Here is a 22551-nt window from a genome sequence, read left to right as displayed (position 1 = left end):
ACTTTCGTGCCCATCGCGGTCCCCCGACATTGATGGTATGTCTGATCGTTGTAAATTAAAAAATTGTTTTCTAAAATAAAACGGAGGCTTTCTAGCAGGAATTGGATTTGTTGTGGTTTGAGTGTGCGGTCTTCTCTCGGTGTGTTTTCTACACATTTGATGCCTAAATCATGTCGTATGTTAGAGTAGAGTGCTGTTACGTCCATTGTTAGTAAGGCATATGTATCCTTCCAGGGGATGTCTGCTAGTTCCTGAATTAGTTGTCTGGAGTCATGCAGATAGCTGTTTTGATTGCGTACATAGGGCTGTAAAAATAGATCGAGGTAGTGTGATAGGTTGCTTGTTGCTGAATTGGTGTTTGATACTATGAGTCTCCCTTTTTTGCCTGACCAAAAAAATGACAGAGGAAAACGGAACCCGAACAGAACGACATCTCAACCTCATCACACAATACAATACATCCAATAATGACATACGCACAATACTAACAAAACATTGGCACATTCTGAAACAAGACCCTTATCTCAAAAAATACCTACCCAATAAACCAATAATTACATACAGAAGAGCCCCCACAATCAAGAGTACCGTGGCCCCAAACAAACCAAAACAGGACACGGGAGAAAAAAAGTGCACAACACAGAAAATAACGGGCAGCTATAAATGTAACGAAAGACACTACCTCTGTTGTAATACCATTACACATAAAAGCACAACCTTTACATCAACAAAAAACGGTGCCACTTTCAAAATCAAACATAACCTCACCTGCAAAAGCAGCTATGTCATCTACCTGATTGAATGCCAATGCGGCCTCCAATATGTGGGCCGTACCACACAGCCACTACATTGCAGATTAAACCAACACAGATACAATATACGGAAACAGAGCGTGAAACATAGCATCTCCAGACACTGCATGACCACAGCAGAAAAAGACAAACATGAGATAAAAATCACACCCATTGACTACGTACCAGCAAACCCCTACAACAGATTCACCAGCCTGCAGAGACGAGAAGTATTTTGGATATTCCAACTGGACACCCTAACCCCCTTTGGATTAAATGAGATCAGTGAAACCATCTTGTAATTCTGAACTATACTCATACCCCACAACACCTACAGACGCACATACGTGCGCCCATGCGCACCAAACATGCAGCTCACTTTATGTTGAGCACACTTATGGGTATGCACTAATATTGACCATTTTAGGATTCCGCGCTTACCCTTTACCCTCACCACCCTACCCTCTCTATGCCCCCAAAAGAAAAAAACCCTCCTACAATTGACTACAAACATAAACCCCCACAACATACAGACATAAACCCCTCACCGACCCTCACTGACTACCATCTGCAATATACGGATCCTAGCCCGATCCAAAATATACATCCCTTCACAACAAGAATACCTAGAGTGATAAGACCCTCAGACTAACAGTCCCACTTCTTCACTCCATCCCCTTTTTTAATACGTTCTCGTCCATCATCACGACCACTACGAGCATGTGTATATATATATATATTTCTTATATATATACTATCTCTATATTATTATTACTCCTATTCTATTTATATTTATTTTTATGTTTATATTTATTTTTATTTTTATTTTTATTACTATTTTTATCTTTATTTTGTCCTTTATTCTCATTACTCCCCTTTTTTGTACCTTGTTTGTATCTTTTATCATATTTATTTGAGATTCATTTCATCTCTCCTCTTTTTATGATCATTTGTTTTGTATTCGTATTTTTACACACTTCATGCCCCGTCCACACGCGTTTTATAGACAGAAACACTTGCCCATACCCCTGACACGTGAATAACCCCACTACAGACGCCTACATATGTTGCGGCATACAACAAATCCATATGAATCTAGGCCAGATGCTTTTATATACTGGAACAATTGTTTATACCCCTTACACACAAACTATCGCAATACAGAACCACACATATGCTTGGGGCATATAATAATCCCTTTTTGAGTCTGACAGATCAACCAACTGGAGACCTGAAACAGCACCCGAGCCACACCACTCACTTCTCTATACGATAGAACACAGCAGGCCAGCGCCACTCAAGCCACGCCTACCACTCGGATGGACACACAAACCAAGCGAGGATGGTAACCGCCCACAAACACTAGAACACGAGGACCATCGCACCGCCCACAGAATACGTCATTCAAGCCCTCCCAGGAGACGCAAGGAAAGCCGGCCCATACACCAATAAGCTAGTCAGGAGCGCTACAGTGCTACCGCCCACTTAAGACGTCAGCAAAACAAAGCCGGCCCAGACACCAACAAGACAACCAGGAGCGTGACGTCACCACCCCGCCCACACATCACGCAAGCTAGGTCCTACAACGACCCGCCGGCAGAATAGACACAGCCAATAACATGCCAGCAAGCGCCATAGCAACGATAACAACAAAAGCACGTGCGGACACGCCCCCCGCCAACGCCCCCACGCCCACAGAATCCCGTACTATTGCGCCAAAAAACCCCATAAAAAGCACAGTAACCAAAACCCCCAATGAACAGACCCATTGTCCTGATGAAGGGGGCAGTCCGCCCCAGAAACGCGTAGACTTATATTAATAAAGAACCTACTTTATTTTACCTATCTGAGTCCTGTCTTCTGCAGCAGCGCCGTTATAAATAAGGTTAAATTTTTTATCACTATCCACCACTATATATATATATATAAGAGATATGGATTGTGTATTATTTGGTTCCTGTACCTCTTTTTGTCTTACAAGGAACGCATCAATGAAACTTCTCTGGTCATTCTCGTCCAAGTTCTTTAAATGTTCTACAAATGTCTTTGTTATAAACTCACATTGTTCCATCACATTATTCACAATGGTTCTGTGACTTCCGGGGAAAAGTCCAAGAAATGGGAAGATGTTGTACAGCTGAAAAATAAAATAAAATGAGACATCTGAATGTACTTCAACAGAAGACACTTCCTGCTTCATGTTAATTTAACCTTTACTTTAAAAAAATAAAAATCTATACCCACTGCAACAGCTTGGGTGAAAATGAAAAAGGTAGCAAAAATTCTAATTTTTTCCGGGCTCAATACCGGAAAAAAAAAAATGCTTTACTTTTGTCCCCATTCATGCTCCAAAATGCATTCCGTTCCGTTTAGTTGCATTCCCAGACCGGAGAGCAAAACGCAGCATGTTGCATTTTGCTTTCCGTCCTCAGATGCGGTTGCAAAACGGATCCGGCATTACCCCAATGCAAGTCAATGAGGACGGATCCGTTTTCTCTGACACAATAGAAAACGGATTCGTCCCTCATTGACTTTCAATGGAGTTAATGATGGACCCGTCTTGGCAATGTTAAAGATATGTTAAAGATAATACAACTGGATACGTTCATAACGGATGCAGATGGTTGTATTAAACCGCGCAACAATGATTTTGCTACTGAGAGAAAAACATGTGATTTATACTAAAATGAGCGCGCTGATTCCAAATATGAACTCGGAATTTGCCTGACACATCTTGCTTTTAAGTACATGCAAAGCCTATTCAGTTATAATATTAATGCATTATATTGGAAATATTCCAATGGACATGTCCAGAGTAGACCTGTCCGGACGCACTCAGGCTGATGTCAGCAGTAAGTATATAAGGCAAGCTGGACAGATTTTGATAAAGTGATTTGTTATAGTGCTATCAGTTTTGAAACTTAAGATGGATATAACACAAATGTGTTAACGATCCAGAAAATTTCTTCTACACATGTGACACTACTTATGATCAGCGCAAGAATCTGACAAAGCGAGTGCGTCTTCCAGCTTGGGATGCATTTGTGCTAGTAGTGCAGAACTTCCTTGGGAACAGAAGAGCTGCAAACTATGCTGAATTAGTAGACAACATGCTTACAGCATATGAAGAACTTGGCTGCCGAATGTCATTGAAAGTGCATTTCTTACATTCCCATCTTGTCTTTTTCCCACCCAATTTGGGACACGTAAGTGACGAACATGGAGAGCGGTTCCATAAAGATATTTCTTCAATGGAGAACAGGTATCAAGGCCGCTGGAATCCCAACATGATGGGGGACTACTGCTGGTTTTTGCAATGGGAAAATATGACCGTTCACAAACGCAAAAGCAGATGCCTGAAGCACTTCTAACAGTACTGGGCCTTGCTCAAGTAAGACTTTTAAAAAGAAAAATGAGGCTTTTTGAAATTTTGTTATTCCATTACATTTTCATACACTGTTTACTACGCAAACTTTGATGTAGATCAAATAATTGTTGGAGTAAAACTCGTTTCTCGTTTTGTTCAAAATTATTCAATGCTTTCCAAGGGCTTAACTCATTTAGGCATACTTATGCATAGCAACAATTTGTGTCGTTACAACCATTCTGACTTCGGATTTGTAATCCGCACACTCGTTTTAGTATAGGACAATAGTTTTTTGCCCAGTAGCAGACGAAAAGTATTTTTTTTGTTTTGTTGCGTGGTGTTATCAGTAACGGAAGCGTTTTTGCTGGACCCTGGCAGATCCGACAAAAACACTAGTGTGAAAGTACCCTTATATTGCACCAATGTGTTGTATAGTATAGAGGTTGGCACAATGGCACATCAATCCTCATCACCAAAGGGACTAATTAATTTCTTGGATATCTGAGATTCACACTAGTGCCAATTATAGGAAGTCAATTAATCAATATGTTTTTGAATGTAGGAGAAAAGTGAAGAAGCCCCCAAAAATACAAACTCCCTGCAAATGTTATGAAAGGCTGGATTTGAACTCACAACTCCAGTGCTGCAAGGCAACAGCGCTAACCACAAAACCACTTCATTTCATTTATTTTTTCTTGATGTTTTGAATTGGTAAACTCCAAAACATTGAGGCATTGTAAATTGAAGGTTCTAGGCCAGAATTCAAAATCTGTAAGGCCAATTCAGTATTCAGTGAGGGAAAGATGCTCCATGTGAGGACTGTATTTCCAAGACTGAGCACTACTCCTCTGCCCAAACTCACAATATCATAATGATTTATGATTTTTTGAATTCCTGTCTGACAATGGGTCTTCTCAACTGGACTCAAGCATCGTGTGACTACAAATTTATAGTCAGGCTGAAATGGACAGCATATTGAATTATTATGATGTTGTGAGTTCACTTCAGAGGAGCAATGTTCAGTCCAGGAAATATAGCCCTCACACATGCTAATTTGGCTCTAAAAGAGTCAATACCTACCAGGTACTATTTATATTTCTCATGTCTTAATATTATAGAGGGGATTTTGGTTGTCTTCAGGAATCAGGACCTTATAGTTATACAGCTCTTCTCAAACTTGTGACTTGTTCCAAAATAGTCAGCTTCCATTACCTCATGTAGATAATTAGCTTTTTGGTAAAGACCAATTTTATTTATGATTTTTTATTTTTGTTGCAAATTTGCAAATTTTTTCTCTAATTTTCATGGTGGGCAGAGCCAGAGCAACTGGAGTCCATGTGATAAAATGTTATAATGGTGAAAATCAATATTATCGAAGATTGATGGGCTGTAGAGATAGAATACTTGTACCAAACTGAAAAAAAAATTCCTAACTAAAGCAGTTCAGTTGATTTATTATGCATATTAACTAGAGCATGCATAATGACATTCAGGGATGACTTCAAACCATGAATAAACATACGTATGTGCCAAGAAAATAAGTGTATGGAAATATACAGGAAAGGACGTCAATGATATTACCGAAACCATAGGTGTTCCCGCAAGTCTAACATTCTCATTAACTAGACTCAATAATCTCAGAAATTGGGGATCATTATAATCCATTCGATGTCCAAGTAAAATTGATACAATAATATTTGCCACCGCAGCATTCAAGATCATGGTGTTGTCAACTGGTTTTCCTAAATGAAATAGCAATGTGCAAAATTTAGTCACATGAGATATGACGCTAGCAATATCACTCAGATATGTTAAAAGAGTCATCAAGTCACCTACGCCTATTAGCATGTCATTGGGTAAACGGCATACACACACATATATAAATAATTGCAAATACAGAGGCACACAGAAACTTATGGTCAGTGTCACAGAGGCACAATATTGGTTAAAACATTGGTGGTTGCGATATACACAAGATGGCACAGATTGTTAACAATACTGAATAAGGATACTTTCACACTGCTGACAGCAGGGTCCGGTGGGGGAACAGCCTGCCAGATTAATGCTAATGCTAGCCCACCCTGCTGCCAGAAGTCCGCTCCGGCCCCATTCACTATAATAGGTGTGGGCTGAAGGTCCGGCCGCAGCACAGCAAACAAGCCGAGAGGCGGCCGGAGAAAAACCACAGCATTTTGTATTTTTTGTCCGGCTGCCTCTCGGCATGTTTGCCATGCTGCGGCCCGAACCTCCGGTCCATCCCCATTATAGTGAATGGGGCCGGAGCGGACTTCCGGCGGCACGGTGGTCTAGCATTAGCACTGATCTGGCATGCTGTTCCCCCGCCGGAACAGCCTGCTGGACCTTACTGCCACCAGTGTGAAAGTAGCCTAAGGTTGGTGTAACACATAGGTGTTTGTGTGTTTATGTTATGTTTTGTGATTTTGGTGGCATGTTTTGCATAGTTTTTGACAAAAAATGCAAGCTCCAGATGTTGCATGGAAGTCAAGGGGAAATGATAACTACAGGACAAACCCGTGCAATGTTTGTGGGAATTGTTAATGCTCCTTCCTATATTAAGGAGAGAACTGGTTTTGCAAGTTGAAGATGAATTAGAACATTACATATGCAGGGCAAACTATAGAAGGGGAACCTCCCCAGAACAACATTGTAGGATGGGCCAAAGCAAGCAGTCACTTTAGATACAATATTGGGAATATTGTGGAGTATCTCGCTCTTCCTGGACTTGCTGTACTAAGTGGGCTTGTGAATAAGTGGAGTTTAAAGAACCGGAGTTTAAGAGAAGGAGCAAGAAACTAAGGTTTGATAGATTTTTTTGTGTGTTGCAGATCAGATCTAATTCTAACTCATATTTACTGTTTTCCTTCTTCACTGTTCATTCATATTTAAACATGTGCTCCATGGACGATGTGAGTGCATGTCCTATGCAATGTATGAGTGCCTTGAAGAGCCATTCAAGGGTGAATACATTTGCACTAGATGCAATCATGTTGCATATTTGGAAGCCCAGATCTTGGATCTAAATAAGTAGCTTGAAATACTTAGGGGCATTGCTAAATTGGAGAGAAGCTTAGTCCTCACTGTGCAGGCACTGACTGGGGTCAGCGAAATAGAGGGGGAGGAGGAAGGCAAGATCAGGACTATCAGGTCAGCAGTTGGGTTAATGTAGGAAGAAGGGGGAGAGGAAAAAGTGCCAGGGAGGCTAGTCCTGAGCTGGAACGTCCTAGTAAATATGCCTGTTTGGCTGATATTAGGGTTAAAAGCCCAGGGCCAGCAACACTGCAGCAGGGCGTTTCTCCTAGCAACCAGGAGGATTCTCCCTACAGGAAGGATGGGAAAAGGAGTGCTGCAAAGGTTAGACAGATGCTGGTGGCAGGGGACTGTATTATTAGGAGGACACACAGGTTCATCTGTCGTCTAGACTGTGAATGCCAAACAGTGTGTTGTCTTCCAGGTGCTCGGGTTCGGCATATTGTGGATCGGATTAACAGATTGCTGGGTGGGGCTGGGGAAGACAATGTGGATAAATGTAAGTTATGCATTTTGGTAGCAATAATCTCCTTGCTTCTTACGTCCTAGGGAATGTAAAACTGGGAGAGTCACTTATAGAGAAGAATTTGGGTGTCATAGATTAAATAACAGCATACAATGTCAATCAGCTGCTTCTAAGGCCACCAGGTTACTGTCACGCATTAAACGAGGCATGGACTCGCGGGGCAGGGATGTAATATTACCACTTTACAAAGCATTGGTGCGGCCTCATCTGGAATATGCAGTCCAGTTCTGGGCACCAGTCCATAGAAAGGAAGCACTGCAGCTGGAAAAAGTACAGAGGAGAGTGACCAAAGTGATAAAGGGCATGGAGGGTCTTAGTTATGAAGAAAGAATAAAAGTATTGAATTTATTTACTCTTGAGAAGAGACGTCTAAGGGGGGACATGATTAACCTATACAAATATATAAATGGGCCCTACAAAAAATACGGTAAAAAACTGTCCCATGTAAAATGCCCTCAAAAGAAAAGGGGGCACTGCCTCCGACTGGAGAAGAAAAAGTTCAGTTTCCAGAAGCGTCAAAACTTCTTTACTGTAAGAACTGTGGATCTGTAGAATAGATGTGGTCATAGCAGGAACAGTGGACAGTTTTAAAAAGGGTTTAGATAAATTCTAAACAACATTAACCCCTTAGTGACCAAGCCTGTTTGTGCCTTTATGACCAAGTAATTTTCTTCCTTTTTTCATGGTCTCGTTCCAAGAGCTATAACTTATTTTTTTGTCTATATAGCTTTATGAGGGCTTGTTTTTTACAGGACAAGTTGTAGTTTTTAATGGTGCCATTTTGGGGTACACATAACTTTCTGATGAACTTTTATTAACTCTTTCTGGGAGGGAGATAGGGAAAATTAGCAATATGGCCACTGCTTTTTTACATTATAAATTTTACTGCGTTCATTTTTCAGTACAAATAACATAATATCTTTATTCTCTGGGTCAGTACGATTACAGTGATACTAAATACTTATATTTTTTTTTTACGTTTTACTACTTTTTTTGCAATAAAACATCTTTCATTAACCAAAAAAATGATTTTGCATTGCCACTTTACAAGACCCATAACTTGATTTTTTAGGGACGACTTGTATTTTTCATTGGTATCATTTTGGAGTAAATGCCGCTTTTTGAACGCTTGTTATCACGTTTTTTTCGGTGGAAACTAAGAATAAATTAGAAATTCTGTCTTTTTTTTATTTTATTTTTACGGCGTTCACCATAGGGGATAATTTATGTAATAGTTATGTAGTACGGGTCGTTATGGATGCAGCAATACCAAACATATGGGGATATTTACTTTTTGCAATTTTTGTAATTGAAAAGCGTATTTTAAATGGGAAAAAAGCATATTTTTTTATTTTATGGATTTTTTTATTTAATAAATATGTATATTTTTCTATTTTTGTTACTACTTATTATCTCTATAATGCATTACATTTCAATAGCAATGCTATTCAAACATTGACCAGCAGGCTGCGCCAGAGAGGTACAGCCTGCTGGAGATAACTGAAGACAGGCTCGGGGCCCTGATCGGAAGCAAGGTAAGCTTCCCAACACATCAGCACCCCGCGATCGCATTTTTGGGGTGCTGATGGGAGACAGAGGGAGTCCACTCCCTCTGTCACCGCTTTACATGCAGCGGGCGCCATTGTGCCCGTCATGTAAAGGGTTAAACTGCCCGAATCGGCACTCCTGCCGGCCCGGACTGTTAGAGCAGGGCCCCGGCTCTCATGTGAGAACCGGGTTTCCGCTCCCCGCTGCACGGGGGAGCCGTGCAGCGCTTAGAATGGGCCGCCGTAAAAACACGGAGGCCCAGCCTAAGGCCCCTTAGTGACTGCCTTAAAAAGGCATATGGCTGGTAACTAAGGGGTTAATGCTTATGAAAACGTGTAGATATCTGAGTCTCGCTTTCTTCTGGGATTCGCGTCTCCACCTATCCCTTGGTTGAACTTAATGGACTTTTTTTAACCGTATCAACTATGTAACTATGTAATCTCATGGTTCCACTTGCCCAGTAGAAGACCACTCTAAAGTGAGTAAAGAGTTACGGTAAGTTCTGCTGCATTCAAGTGTTTGGTACCACCAGGTGTGATTAGCAATCACCAAGTTTATGCTACAGTTTGTGCTTATAACTATTAAACTTATGTGCCACTGTTGTCAAAGAAAAGAAAATCATATTTTTAACTATTATGTTCTGCATTCATTCTTAAACCAGAGCCCAGTAACTGTAATTTTCTAGGAACCATCATTAATATTATTAGTGAGGTCATGCTCTATTTTGTTGGAGGGATGACCACACATGCCCAGCCAACTTTCTACTTGGAAAAATCAGCGTTACAGACATTTTCAAATACTTACATGGGCTGGCACAATGCGACTAGGGAATGTACATTTAGATGTTGCTTGGATTGTGACTTCCGAAGACACTACGTAGTTTTCTCTGAATTCTTTTCCCCAAACACATCAGTAGGATTAGTGGTATACCATACCTTTAAAATCAGCTAACTTATTTGTCATGTAAACACATTCATCAGTAATTTTTTCTTCAATTGTACTTTTTCCCATGCCGAAATCACGTAGGGTGCTTATTGTAAATCGTCTCATTGTCTTCCAGTTTTCACCATGAGAAAATAGAAGCCCTGAAATATGTAACACACCCGAAGTTATGCAATGTAAATATACAAATTTTTTTCATTTTTAATATAAAGATTACTCATTTTTTGGAACATAGGAAAGGAGATTTAGTTATATAGAATTTTTTATAAGAATAAACATACCTTAAAGAGAACCTTAGTTTTCAAAAAAGTTTGCATAATGGCTGTGCTTCATTATAGAATCATAACTGCAGGGCGTAGGTCTTTTGGGGCTTTCCTTATGTTTTCCTCAGCCATATTATTCCTTGCTTTACTCGTACAGCTAGATTCATTTCTCTCACAATCAGAGGCTGTCTCCCTTCTGTGGGATCTACCAGTACTATATGCAGTGACCACACTTCCCTTACTTTACACTATGTTTATTTTCTTCTAGGGAACTCAGAAAGGTGATAAGGAGGAATAGATCACACTTACACAAAGGAGCCTCTCTGATCTTTGCTGAATTTACAGCTTTTTTTCAGGTAGATGCAGGCATATTGTTAAAAGAAGTGATTGAAAAATTTGCTAATTACAAAGGCTTTAAGGGAATTGTCTACTCTATTTATACTGAATTAATAGAGATGAGCAAATCACTCAAAATTTGATTTGAGTTTGAGTCTGCCATATCAGTGCACTAGTTAGTTATGGTCCGGATAAATTCTAACTGAACTGAAGATGCTCCAATTAGCCTAAAATTTTTGTGTATGGCACTTTGAGTCCTCCAAGGACTGATGTTTTTTTTCTCTCTAGTCTCCCACTTTATAAACATGTCTTTATTAATTTCTCTCTCCTTTATTTCTCCAAATATTCTTCCAAATTGAATCACCCACATTTTGGATTTGAATGCAACTCTTACAAATTTTGGTCCAAACTTCATTCATGTAGAATCGATTTGCTCATCTCTACTGAGATCCTATACTCAGGATGGGCCTTCAATATCGGAATGGAATGGCTCCGACTCCCCTCATCTCTGATAATAATATGTTTAGGAGTAGCTCTAGCACTGGAATTACACAGTTCTGTCCGTCCATTGTGTAGAGTGCTGGTTACTGTAGCACTGTTCCCAATAAAGTGAATGCTGCAGTAACCAGCTCTGTCCACTACACCATGGATGGCATTGTGCACTTATGAACTGGAGGTACTCCCGAACAGTTGATCAGTTGGGGTGCAGGGTGTTTGACCGCCGCTAACCACTTACTGATGGCTATCAATATAAAAGGACTAGTGGACCCCTTTAAAAGGACACTCCATCGAAGAGTTAGCAGCTTGGGAAAATAGGTCCCATCACAAATTTTCAACCATTTGGGAAAAATGGAGATCTTTCAGAGGCTTCCATTAGATTGCACATCTTGCCCCACTCGCCTCAGACAATATCTTTGATTTATGTCCTTTTACTCTAGGAATACGGATAAGAAATACTTAAAGGTTATTCAACATTTACACTGTTAACGTACATCCTTTAGTGTTGTTATGTTTTGACTGTTCTATACCTGCTACTGTTACCCAGACAATGTATGTACATTGGGAGCTTGCTCCTCCTTTCCTAAAGACCAGATTTATATGTAACAGATCTTACTTATTCAATAAAGCTTTTGAAACAAACAAAAAAAAAAAAAAAAAAAAAAAGAAGAGAATGGGTCAGTGTGGATAGTGCACTGAAGAAAAATACAGCTGTGTGCATGAGCCATAAGGATTGACTGATGACCACTCTTCTTAAGAATTTTAGAATTCAGTGTTGAATTAATTCTCTGATGTTACATTTTTTTAAGCCATCACTTTACCATATTAACAGCATGCAAAACACAGTTCTAATTATAATGTGTAAAATATGCAAACACAGAATCTAATTTTGAGTATTAATTAATGGAAATCCTATAATGAATGATGTCATCGCCAAGTTAGATATTTTTTTTTTCTATTAAAAGGCTTATCATTATCTGAATCGTCCAATGCTAAATTAGAATGATCTAAAAATAAATAAGAATTGAGTGGACAATGAAAAAAAAAAAAAAAAAAAAAAAAAAAAAGGACACTCCATCAAAAGTAATGCAATGTGTTATGCTTAATGCAGCACTTGAGAGAATGAAGGTACCCCGGACATTATGGAGGGGTACACATGGCAATACTTGCATTGCCTATGTATGGGCTCTGGTCACTGGGCGGTCAGTTCTCTGCCCAGTGATTAGAGGCTATTTTTAGTCAAGAAGTTTTGGAGGGAAACTTTCCCGCTCTCCTCTGAGGATCTGTTCTTAATCGGTCATCTTAATGACCTATGATGTCGCTGGGATCGGGCAAAGTTTGCCCAAGCCCTGGTGACAGTGAATCATTGGTGGATTAGTGGGGTTGGGGGGCTATAAGTGTCCAGCCTCCGCGGGCTGGTCTGCCTGTTTGCCTCACCTGCCCTGGGAGCCTGGACCATTTTTTTCCCCACCCCCCCCCGCCGCATTTTGTTTGTAAGGTCGAGGTCTGTGCAGGGTGGTTGATATAGTCATCCCGGGATGGGATGGACTCTGATGTATTGATGGTTTAAACGAGTCTGAGTTTATGACTAGGCTCATGGTATTTACAGTCAGGTCCATAAATATTGGGACATCGACACAATTCTAACATTTTTGACAACAGTTTGCATATGTGCCTCCCACTTGTTAAGGGACCAAAAGTAATGGGACAATTGGCTTCTCAGCTGTTCCATGGCCAGGTGTGTGTTATTCCCTCATTATCCCAATTACAGTGAGCAGATGAAAGGTCCAGAGTTCATTTCAAGTGTGCTATTTGCATTTGGAATCTGTTGCTGTCAACTCTCAAGATGAGATCCAAAGAGCTGTCACTATCAGTGAATCAAGCCATCATTAGGCTGAAAAACAAAACAAAACCATCAGAGAGATAGCAAAAACATTAGGCGTGGCCAAAACAACTGTTTGGAACATATTTAAAAAGAAGGAACGCACCGGTGAGCTCAGCAACACCAAAAGACCCGGAAGACCACAGAAAACAACTGTGGTGGATGACCGAAGAATTATTTCCCTGGTGAAGAAAACACCCTTCACAACAGTTGGCCAGGTCAAGAACATTCTCCAGGAGGTAGGTGTATGTGTGTCAAAGTCAGCAATCAAGAGAAGACTTCACCAGAGTGAATACAGAGGGTTAACCACAAGATGTAAACCATTGGTGAGCCTCAAAAACAGAAAGGCCAGATTAGAGTTTGCCAAACGACATCTAAAAAAGCCTTCACAGTTCTGGAACAACATCCTATGGACAGATGAGACTAAGATCAACTTGTATCAGAGTGATGGGAAGAGAAGAGTATGTAGAAGGAAAGGAACTGCTCATGATCCTAAGCATACCACCTCATCAGTGAAGCATGGTGGTGGTAGTGTCATGGTGTGGGCATGTATGGCTGCCAATGGAACCGGTTCTCTTCTATTTATTGATGATGTGACGGCTGACAAAATCAGCAGGATGAATTCTAAAGTGTTTCGGGCAATATTATCTGCTCATATTCAGCCAAATGCTTCAGAACTCATTGGACGGCGCGTGGGGCGCATGGCTCATTGATCCATGCGCGTGGGGCGCCCTGACGTCACTCTGAAGCGCCCCGGGAGCCGCACGGACGGTAAGTATACTGCTCCCCAGCTCCCCACTACACTTTACTATGGCAAACAGGACTTTAGCGTCCCGGCAGCCATGGTAACCATTCAGAAAAAGCTAAACATCGGATCCAGTAATGCGCCGAAACGACGTTTAGCTTAAGGCCGAATCCGGATCAATGCCTTTCAATGGGCATTAATTCCGGATCCGGCCTTGCGGCAAGTCTTCATGATTTTTGGCCGGAGCAAAAAGCGCAGCATGCTGCAGTATTTTCTCCGGCCAAAAAACTTTCCAGTCCGAAACTGAAGACATCCTGATGCATCCTGAACGGATTTCTCTCCATTCAGAATGCATGGGGATAATCCTGATCAGGATTCTTCCGGCATAGAGCCCCGACGACAGAACTCTATGCCGGAACAGAACAACACAAGTGTGAAAGAGCCCTTACTTAGCAGTAGGGGATGTCTTCATAGTGTAGATTGTGCAATACATTAGTTACATTGGGTGATTATTTCAGAAATTTTAAAATGATAATAGCACCTATATAAACGAATGCATAATAATTAGACAGGGAATGAAAAAAAAAACTTAGTTAAAGGGCATCTGTCAGTAGGGTTATTAAGCTAAATTAGGGTTTAAGTGCACTGGGCGTGGACCCTAGCCACTCGGTGCACCTTAGCTTTTCTGCCTTAAACACTTCCCCCTCTATTTGATAGTACCAGGCATCCAGGTGGAGGGTGAAGCGTCCAGGGAAGCAAAGCGGATGAGCTAAGGTGCACCAAATGCCTAGGCCTGCCTTTCGTGCACTTACACAGTATTATCAAACTGGTATATAGGAAAACCAGCTTAGTTGCCCATAGCAACCATATTCCACCTTTCATAATTCAGCGCTGTTTTGGAAAATGATAGGTGAAATGATTGGTTGCTATGGGCAATTAAGCCAGTTTTCCCATACACCAGTTTGATAAATCTCATGTTTTTAATCAGCAAGGTCAGCCTTAAAAGTCATTATACTTGGTTTAAAATGGTTGATCCTGACTATGGATGTCCTTCAAAGGCATGGTACTGTGCATATGTCGCTTTATGGTTACTCTCTGACTGTGCCTCTCTTTTCATGAGTTTTTAAGGGGAAAAAAGTGTTAATTTCATCAGAAATGCAGCAAATACACTTAGAGAAAAGTTTTACTGATAACTTACCCATTCCCTTGTCCATACTCTGAAATATTTTGACCTGTGCCCTCTCCCCAAACTCCTCAGCGTTGTTGACAAGTGCATCTCTTACAGTCTCATATCCGGTGAGGACCACCATTTTTTTCATGCCCATGTGAAAGGTAAACACTGAGCCATATTCTTTTGCAAGCTTAAATGCAAATTTATAAAAAGGATTATAATTAACAACCTTGAAACTGTATATATATATATATAGTCAAGAAAACGCACAGCACTTCCAGTAGAAAATAAGCGGTGGTTTATTCACCCATGTGGTAGAGTGAGGCAATGTTTCAGCTCATACACAGAGCCTTTCTCAAGCAAAGAACACAAGTGAAGTGCAAAGTATATATAGCTCAAACAGTTCATTAAGATAATAACTACATAATTTAAAGAGTGATATATCAATATATATATATATATATATATATATATGTTCTGTCATAAAATGTGCCTGTCCTGCAAAAAGTGAACCTCAAAAAACAAAAGCCATTAAGGTAGGGGATGAGGCATAGCTTCACCAAGAACACGGAGCACTGAGCCATTCATGCATGACTATAGTTATAGATGGAGGTCTCAGCGAAGGCTGGGAACATTGATACAGCCACCATACTATCATAGCCCACCTTTTATTGGTAGTCTGTCATGCTCCTTGAGATGCTTGACTATAGTTATAGATGGAGGTCCCAGTGAAGGCTGGGAACATTGATACAGCCACCATACTATCATAACCCACCTGTTATTGGTAGTCTGTCATGCTCCTTGAGATGCTTGACTATAGTTATAGATGGAGGTCCCAGTGAAGGCTGGGAACATTGATACAGCCACCATACTATCATAGCCCACCTGTTATTGGTAGTCTGTCATGCTCCTTGAGATGCTTGACTATAGTTATAGATGGAGGTCCCAGTGAAGGCTGGGAACATTGATACAGCCACCATACTATCATAACCCACCTGTTATTGGTAGTCTGTCATGCTCCTTGAGATGCTTGACTATAGTTATAGATGGAGGTCCCAGTGAAGGCTGGGAACATTGATACAGCCACCATACTATCATAGCCCACCTGTTATTGGTAGTCTGTCATGCTCCTTGAGATGCTTGACTATAGTTATAGATGGAGGTCCCAGTGAAGGCTTGGAACATTGATACAGCCACCATACTATCATAGCCCACCTGCTATTGGTAGTCTGTCATGCTCCTTGAGATGCTTGAATCAACAAGGTCTGTTGGGTATTTGTGAAGTAACACAAGTGTACATCAAGTATACTTTCCAACATTTCAGATGGGCAAAATGGTCAAAAAAAGTTAAAATGTGCTGTGTTTTTCTAGAAAACAAGGTGGCCAGATCCAAAGCCCATAGTTGCATCATACAGCTCTTCCCATTATAATGTCAGAGCCTTGACCCTTTGGACGTCTAATGGTCCAGTTCTTACCCTGTATCTACTTCTTCAACACATCCCCAAGTAGCACTTAAGTGAATGTAGATCAATGATACCAATCTATCAGTAGAGGTTTGCACTTTTTTAAAGCTAGCTTTAGTTCTAGTTATCTGTATATATAATGTGTTGTACAGGATGAGACAAACATGGCTGCTTTCCGAAAACAGCTACACAGGTTGCGTCAGACCTTTCAGCTCAATCCTATTTCCTTTAATGGATGCCGTTCCAGACACAACCGCAGCAATCTTTTTTTATAATCGTGTACAACTCGTTAATGGATTCTTTGAAACATGCTATCACCTTACCTCTAGAAATGTCAGTTGAGGTTTCTTAAAATTCAACATATGTAAATTCCCAATCAGTGGCAAACTTCTGGGTCCAGGAGGAAAATTTGTGTTGCTTTCATTCCATTTCTTTAGAATATTCAGAATATATAAAAGAGTCAAAAGCAGCACAAAGAATGAAGCTGCGTAGAGCTGTAAATCCATGGTTTTGTGCAGAGAACATACAAGTGTCTAAACCTGCAAAAAAGGCAGTGCTTACTCTACTCGAGCGCCACCTATCTCAGTGTCATAGTAATTGGATACGCTGGGTATGAAACTATAAAAAAGAGAGGAAAGAGCTGTGCAATATGCACAGTGTCATGAAGTTTTCTGTTTATTTTATGATTTACATTGTATTAGGCTACATGCACACGACCGTTGCGGACCCATTCACTTCAATGGGGTCGCAAAAGATGCGGACAGCACTCCGTGTGCTGTTCGCATCGGTTCCTCTGTTTCGTGGTCTGCAAAAAATATAACCGTTTTGCGGACAAGAATAGGCAGTTATATTAATGGCTGTCCGTGCCATTCCACAAATTGCGGAACGCACACGGACGCCATCTGTGTTTTGTGGATCGCAAAACACACAACGGTCGTGTACATGTAGCCTTAATCCCGTAGCCATTTTTTGCAAATCTGACCAGTGTCACTTTGTGTGGTAATAACTTTAAAATGCTTTTTCTTATCCAGGCCGTTCTGAGATAGTTTTTTCGTCACATATTGTACTTCATGACACTGCTAAAACGGAATCAAAACAATTTCATTTTTATTTATAAAAAAAAATAAAAATTTACCAAACATTTGGAAAAATTTGCAAATTTCCAAGTTTCAATTTCTCTACTTCTAAAATGCATAGTAATACCTCCAAAAATAGTTATTCATTTATATTCCCCACACCTAATATGTATATTTATCTTTTTTTCCATATTTTTTACCAATTTTTTTAACTTTATTTGGTGACTTTAACTTTTGGGGGTCTGATCCCCTTTATAATGCATTTCAATACTTCTTGGAATGTATTGGCTGTATGAGTAATACAGTGTGTATTACTCATACAGCTTCCTGCCTGTGGGATCCAGGAGGCTGGATCTCACAGGCTCTTCACCGGAAGGCAGCCCCGATGCCTAAGGAAGGCATTGTGCTGCCTTCCATGCCATCGGGTCCCCATTACAGCAGCACGGGGACCCGAAGGCAGTGCCGATCCTTGCAGGAATGACCCGCAAACGCTGCAAACTGCAGGTCTGAATTAACCTGAGGTTTTCTGTGATCGCCGATATGGGGGGTCACAGGACCCCCCTCAGCAATGTCACAGAGTGCCTGCTGAATGATTTCAGTAGGCACGCTGTTCCAATCACTGCCCGCCATGCGGCGGTGATCGGAAATACACATGAAGTACAGGTACGTCCTGTGTCCTTAAGTACTGGCACATCATGCCGTACCGGTACGTCAAGTGTCCCTAAGAGGTTAATGATTTTCAGTAGAAAGCATTTTTTTTCATGATTACAGCATGAATCATATCGACATTATATAATAACATGAAGAACAGAAGGAAGATAAACAAATAAAAGTTCAGGAGATGAATATAGAAGGGGAGAACAAAAAAGAGGAGGGGTAAGGAAGATAGATAGTTTCACTGTTCCAGAAAGAAATGTATATTCAATGGGCCCTATACAGTTACAGTATGAGAGCATTCCCCATATGTAGTAGAGCAGTAAAAGCATATTCATATGTGCAGCGAGCCCTCGTTGGAGCTTGTGTAGCGGTAGTCGCCCGGATTTAGTGTAGTTGTAGCGTCACAGTGTCTTACCTCAGGCTGTCGCTCCCTTCGGTCTGTTGCAGTTAAAGTTGTACAGCGAGTCCGGAGTTGAACTTAACAAAGTTTACTAAGTAGAACTTTGAAATACAAACCTTAACAGCAGGTTGTAGTGCAATTCTTCTCTGGCAACAGCAAGGATATTGAGGCAGGTTGGTTGGTGGGGATTCAGAACTTACAGTAGATGGTACTGACTAGAGATGAGCAAATTTTTCAAAAATTCATTTTGCCGGTTCGCCAATTTTTTTTTTTAATTAGTTTCGATCTGAATATAGATGCTGTGAATTTCGTTAAAAAACAGCTATTTCCTGGCTGCAAAGAGCCTGTATAGTGGTGTAGAACACTGTGCCTTTCAGTAACACGCATAGGGAGTCTGCTGTGGTAGTGAAACAATACTGTGAGTCCGTATGACCTGCAGATGACAGGCGTCGCTCTTAGAATCACTGTCAACTAAACCAAGTAAAGAAATACCACAACTAGACCGCACCTCTGGAGTTGCGGTCTAGTTGTGGTATTTCTTTACTTGGTTTAGTTGATGTTCGTTTTTTGATACCAAGGCCAGCACTCCCCCATTACATTTATTGGTGTGACCCCTGCTGTTGGTTTTATATTGCTCTTAGAATCAGTGCACGGTTCACTTATTTGGGAAGTCACTGGGCCAAAACTGACCAAATACCTAAAGTATAAACTCAGCCTTAAGGGGTCGATGTTAGCGTCAAGAAGAAGCGCACTCCTATTACACTGTCGTCTGCTGATTCCACATACAGATGCGTCCTCTCTTACCTGATCTCCAAACTGATAGTGGTGTCAAAACAACATCATATCGCAAGATTGTATCTAAACTATAAAAAGCTGCAATACACATCACAACCACTGGGCGGTGAGTGCTCCACATGTATCTTATTGCTTAAAGGGGTTGTGTCCAAATTATATTTATTGATGACCTGTCCTTAGGATAGGTCATCAATATCAGATCGGCTGGGGTCCGACACCGGCACCCCCACCAATCAGCTGTTTGAAGAGAAGGCACGCGCCGTGCCAGCGCTGCCTCCGCTTCATTGTTTACCTGCTCGCCGTTGCATCTGCAGCGGTGAGCAGATGTAATTACACCCAAGCTGTCCCATTCATTTCAATGGTACGGATCGCTCCTATACACTTTCACTGACACAATCCGGCACAATAGAAAAAGGATCTGTTCTCTATTGACTTTCAATGGTGTTCAAATATCTGGTGCGTCTAAGGGGTCGAAGGTATCGCCATCAATTGCAAATATTTTCATGTGTTTGTGGGAACATCAATATTTGTTCTCTGACAACAATCCATTCATTGACCACCTGCAGTGGTATGGCCGCTATATCGATGACCTGTTGTTTATATGGGTCGGAGATGTGGCGACCGTACCGGATTTCATAAAATACATAAACAATAACACAAATAATTTGTGCTTTACATATCACTGTGATCCTTTGTAAATTTCCTTTCTTGATTTTTATCTGACAGCCTCACCGGACACAGGGAGGATTATTACATCCACTTCTAGAATTTTTTTGGCAGGTAACACTATACTCCATGGTAAATCATGTCATCCTGCACATGCAATTAAAAGTATACCTGTAGGTGAACTAGTCAGAGCAAAGCGGAATTGCACATGTGAACAAGACTGCCAAAAATAATCCACTGACATAGTTCAGAGACTAATGAGACGCAGTTATCCTGACTGGAGTGTGAACAGAGCCCTAAAACTGGTTAGTCAGAGAGACAGAACTGAATTACTCAGAGGTGTGGACACACCCAAAGGGAGAGTGGTGTTTTCAACCCCATATAGTCCACAATATAACAAAATTTGCCAAATTAGGAAAAAAACACCTGTCAGTTCTTCAAATGGACCCAGGTTTTGCTGAAGTAATTAGTATAGGAATTCAGTGTGTAGCGAGAAGAGCAAAGACATTGGGTAATACTTTATCCCCCAGTCTATTTAGAGATAACGGCACTGGCAAAAATAACACTTGGTTACAACATAAAGGTACATAAATGTGGCCACAATGTCTGTCTGCACCTCTGTTATTCACGTATCAAAAGACTTTACTTCTTGCACAGAGAAGGGTTAACTCACTAATTTTACAAGGGTAGGCGACAACCCAAATACTACGTTTCACTATAAAAATGTTGTCGCTAAAATATAACTTTTATTAATACGTCAAATAAAAAGGATTTCTCCACTAAACATACACTAAATGCACACTATGCTCCAGACATCTTAGGTGGCGTGATTGCCGGGTATGAGTGTGTCGTGTGACACTCACCCCTGCACCTAAGTCTGTGTGCAGTGAAGGGAGCAGTGAACTACCTATTTGTTGCACAATAGGCTTCTCCACCTACAATCACACTACCTAACTCCAATGACTCAGAGCCTATAACACTGCTACCCTAAGTTAAGAATGAACATGGCTACAATAATGGACCTTCCTATGAGAGCTGCCCCCTCTCTGTCAGGGTGACTAGCCCAGCTCGACACGTTTCTCTGGCTGCCTCTTTCACTTTGCAGCCAATTCATCAGGAGCTTATTAGGACATACAAACAAAGACAGTGTGCTGCACGCTTCCATACAACGCGTGCAGACACGAAGCCTGCAGCACAGAGAACCAGACATACATGAATAAACAATACATCAACTGTAACACACATGGTGTAGTTTACCTGATTACCTGCAAAACTTGCCGACTCCAATATGTAGGGTGTACCTCCTGCCCCTTAAAAATTCGGATCAGACGGCATTTGTCGGATGCAATCAGAGATGACAATAAAAACACAAACACATTCCGCCATATCTCGGCGGTCTCCCATCATGTCTTACACCATCATGGAGGGGGATGTGAGTCGCATTATGGTACAGGGTATTGAAAAAGTAAGATTATATGAGAGGGGTGGAGATCTACAGAGAAAACTTAAATCATGTGCCCCCCGTGGATTGAATAGAAGACAAGATCTAATCTTACATTATTAATCTATGTTTGAAGATTGTCATGTGTATTGTTGTGACAAATTGTAAAAATTTTATGTAAGGAAATGCTTTGCTGTATTTTATGTTCATTTGGTAATGTCGTTTTAAGGTCCTGTTCACACACAGTCTAGTTTTCTATGGTGGTCAAGGAGTTAATTTGGAAGTGGCTAGTATTCCTCTATGCCAATCACACCCACTGGGCGTGTCCTCTCCCTCCTTTCCACCATAAAACCTGACTGGTGTAGTGATCTAGTGACTCTATGACTAAGGGTGCTACAAGCGTGTACCCATCAGAGAGATGTGAGGCCTGTTTTGTATTTACCTTTTGTAACTGCTTTTAATGGAGAAAAAATAAAATTGAATGGATTTTACCAATACCGGTGGCTGGAAATCGCTTACATTTATTGCAGAGGGCATTAGAACTACATGAGGACCTGCAGGGGCAGCATTATAAATACTGAGGGCACTATGGTGATATTATTACTTGGGAATCGTTGCGTTGCTCATTAGTGAATGAGACCACTGCTATTACATGTAGCGATCTCCTTTATAGTATTGGGAGGAGCAAACACTAATGCCATCGCTCCTCCCCATATAGAATAGGTTGGGGAAGGGTTAAATCACTCACAGTCCCAAAGTTGTATTTTACACTTCTGATTGTAAAGTACATTCATACCTTTTGCTATATTATTTTATTTACTCTCCTTCTGTGTTCATTGTGCCTACAGTCATATTTTTACTATACAATTAAAGGGAACCTGTCACCCAAAAATCGCCTATTAAGCTGTTTACAGTACCTTATAGTGCTGTATACTC

At 40.9% G+C, this 22551-nt stretch overlaps 1 protein-coding gene across 2 annotated transcripts in view; it reads right to left on the bottom strand.

Moving 5' to 3' along the window:
- LOC122935957 (cytochrome P450 2K1-like) overlaps positions 1-17115 on the bottom strand; it is a 73712-nt gene extending 56597 nt beyond the window's left edge. For both annotated transcript variants that reach the window (XM_044291926.1, XM_044291925.1), the window contains exons 1-5: positions 16904-17115; positions 15145-15307; positions 10216-10365; positions 5740-5900; positions 2755-2928 (exon numbers count right to left, since the gene is read on the bottom strand). In XM_044291926.1, the coding sequence (XP_044147861.1) occupies positions 2755-2928; positions 5740-5900; positions 10216-10365; positions 15145-15307; positions 16904-17086 (831 nt within the window). In that variant the 5' untranslated portion in view covers positions 17087-17115. The remainder of the gene's footprint in view (positions 1-2754; positions 2929-5739; positions 5901-10215; positions 10366-15144; positions 15308-16903) is intronic.
- Positions 17116-22551: the final 5436 nt, after the last annotated feature.

This window comes from Bufo gargarizans, chromosome 4, assembly GCF_014858855.1.
Source record: "Bufo gargarizans isolate SCDJY-AF-19 chromosome 4, ASM1485885v1, whole genome shotgun sequence".
Classification (NCBI taxonomy): Eukaryota; Metazoa; Chordata; class Amphibia; order Anura; family Bufonidae; genus Bufo; species Bufo gargarizans.
The sequence above is the reverse complement of the archived record's forward strand: the minus strand, read 5'-3'. Positions and strand labels throughout refer to the sequence as shown.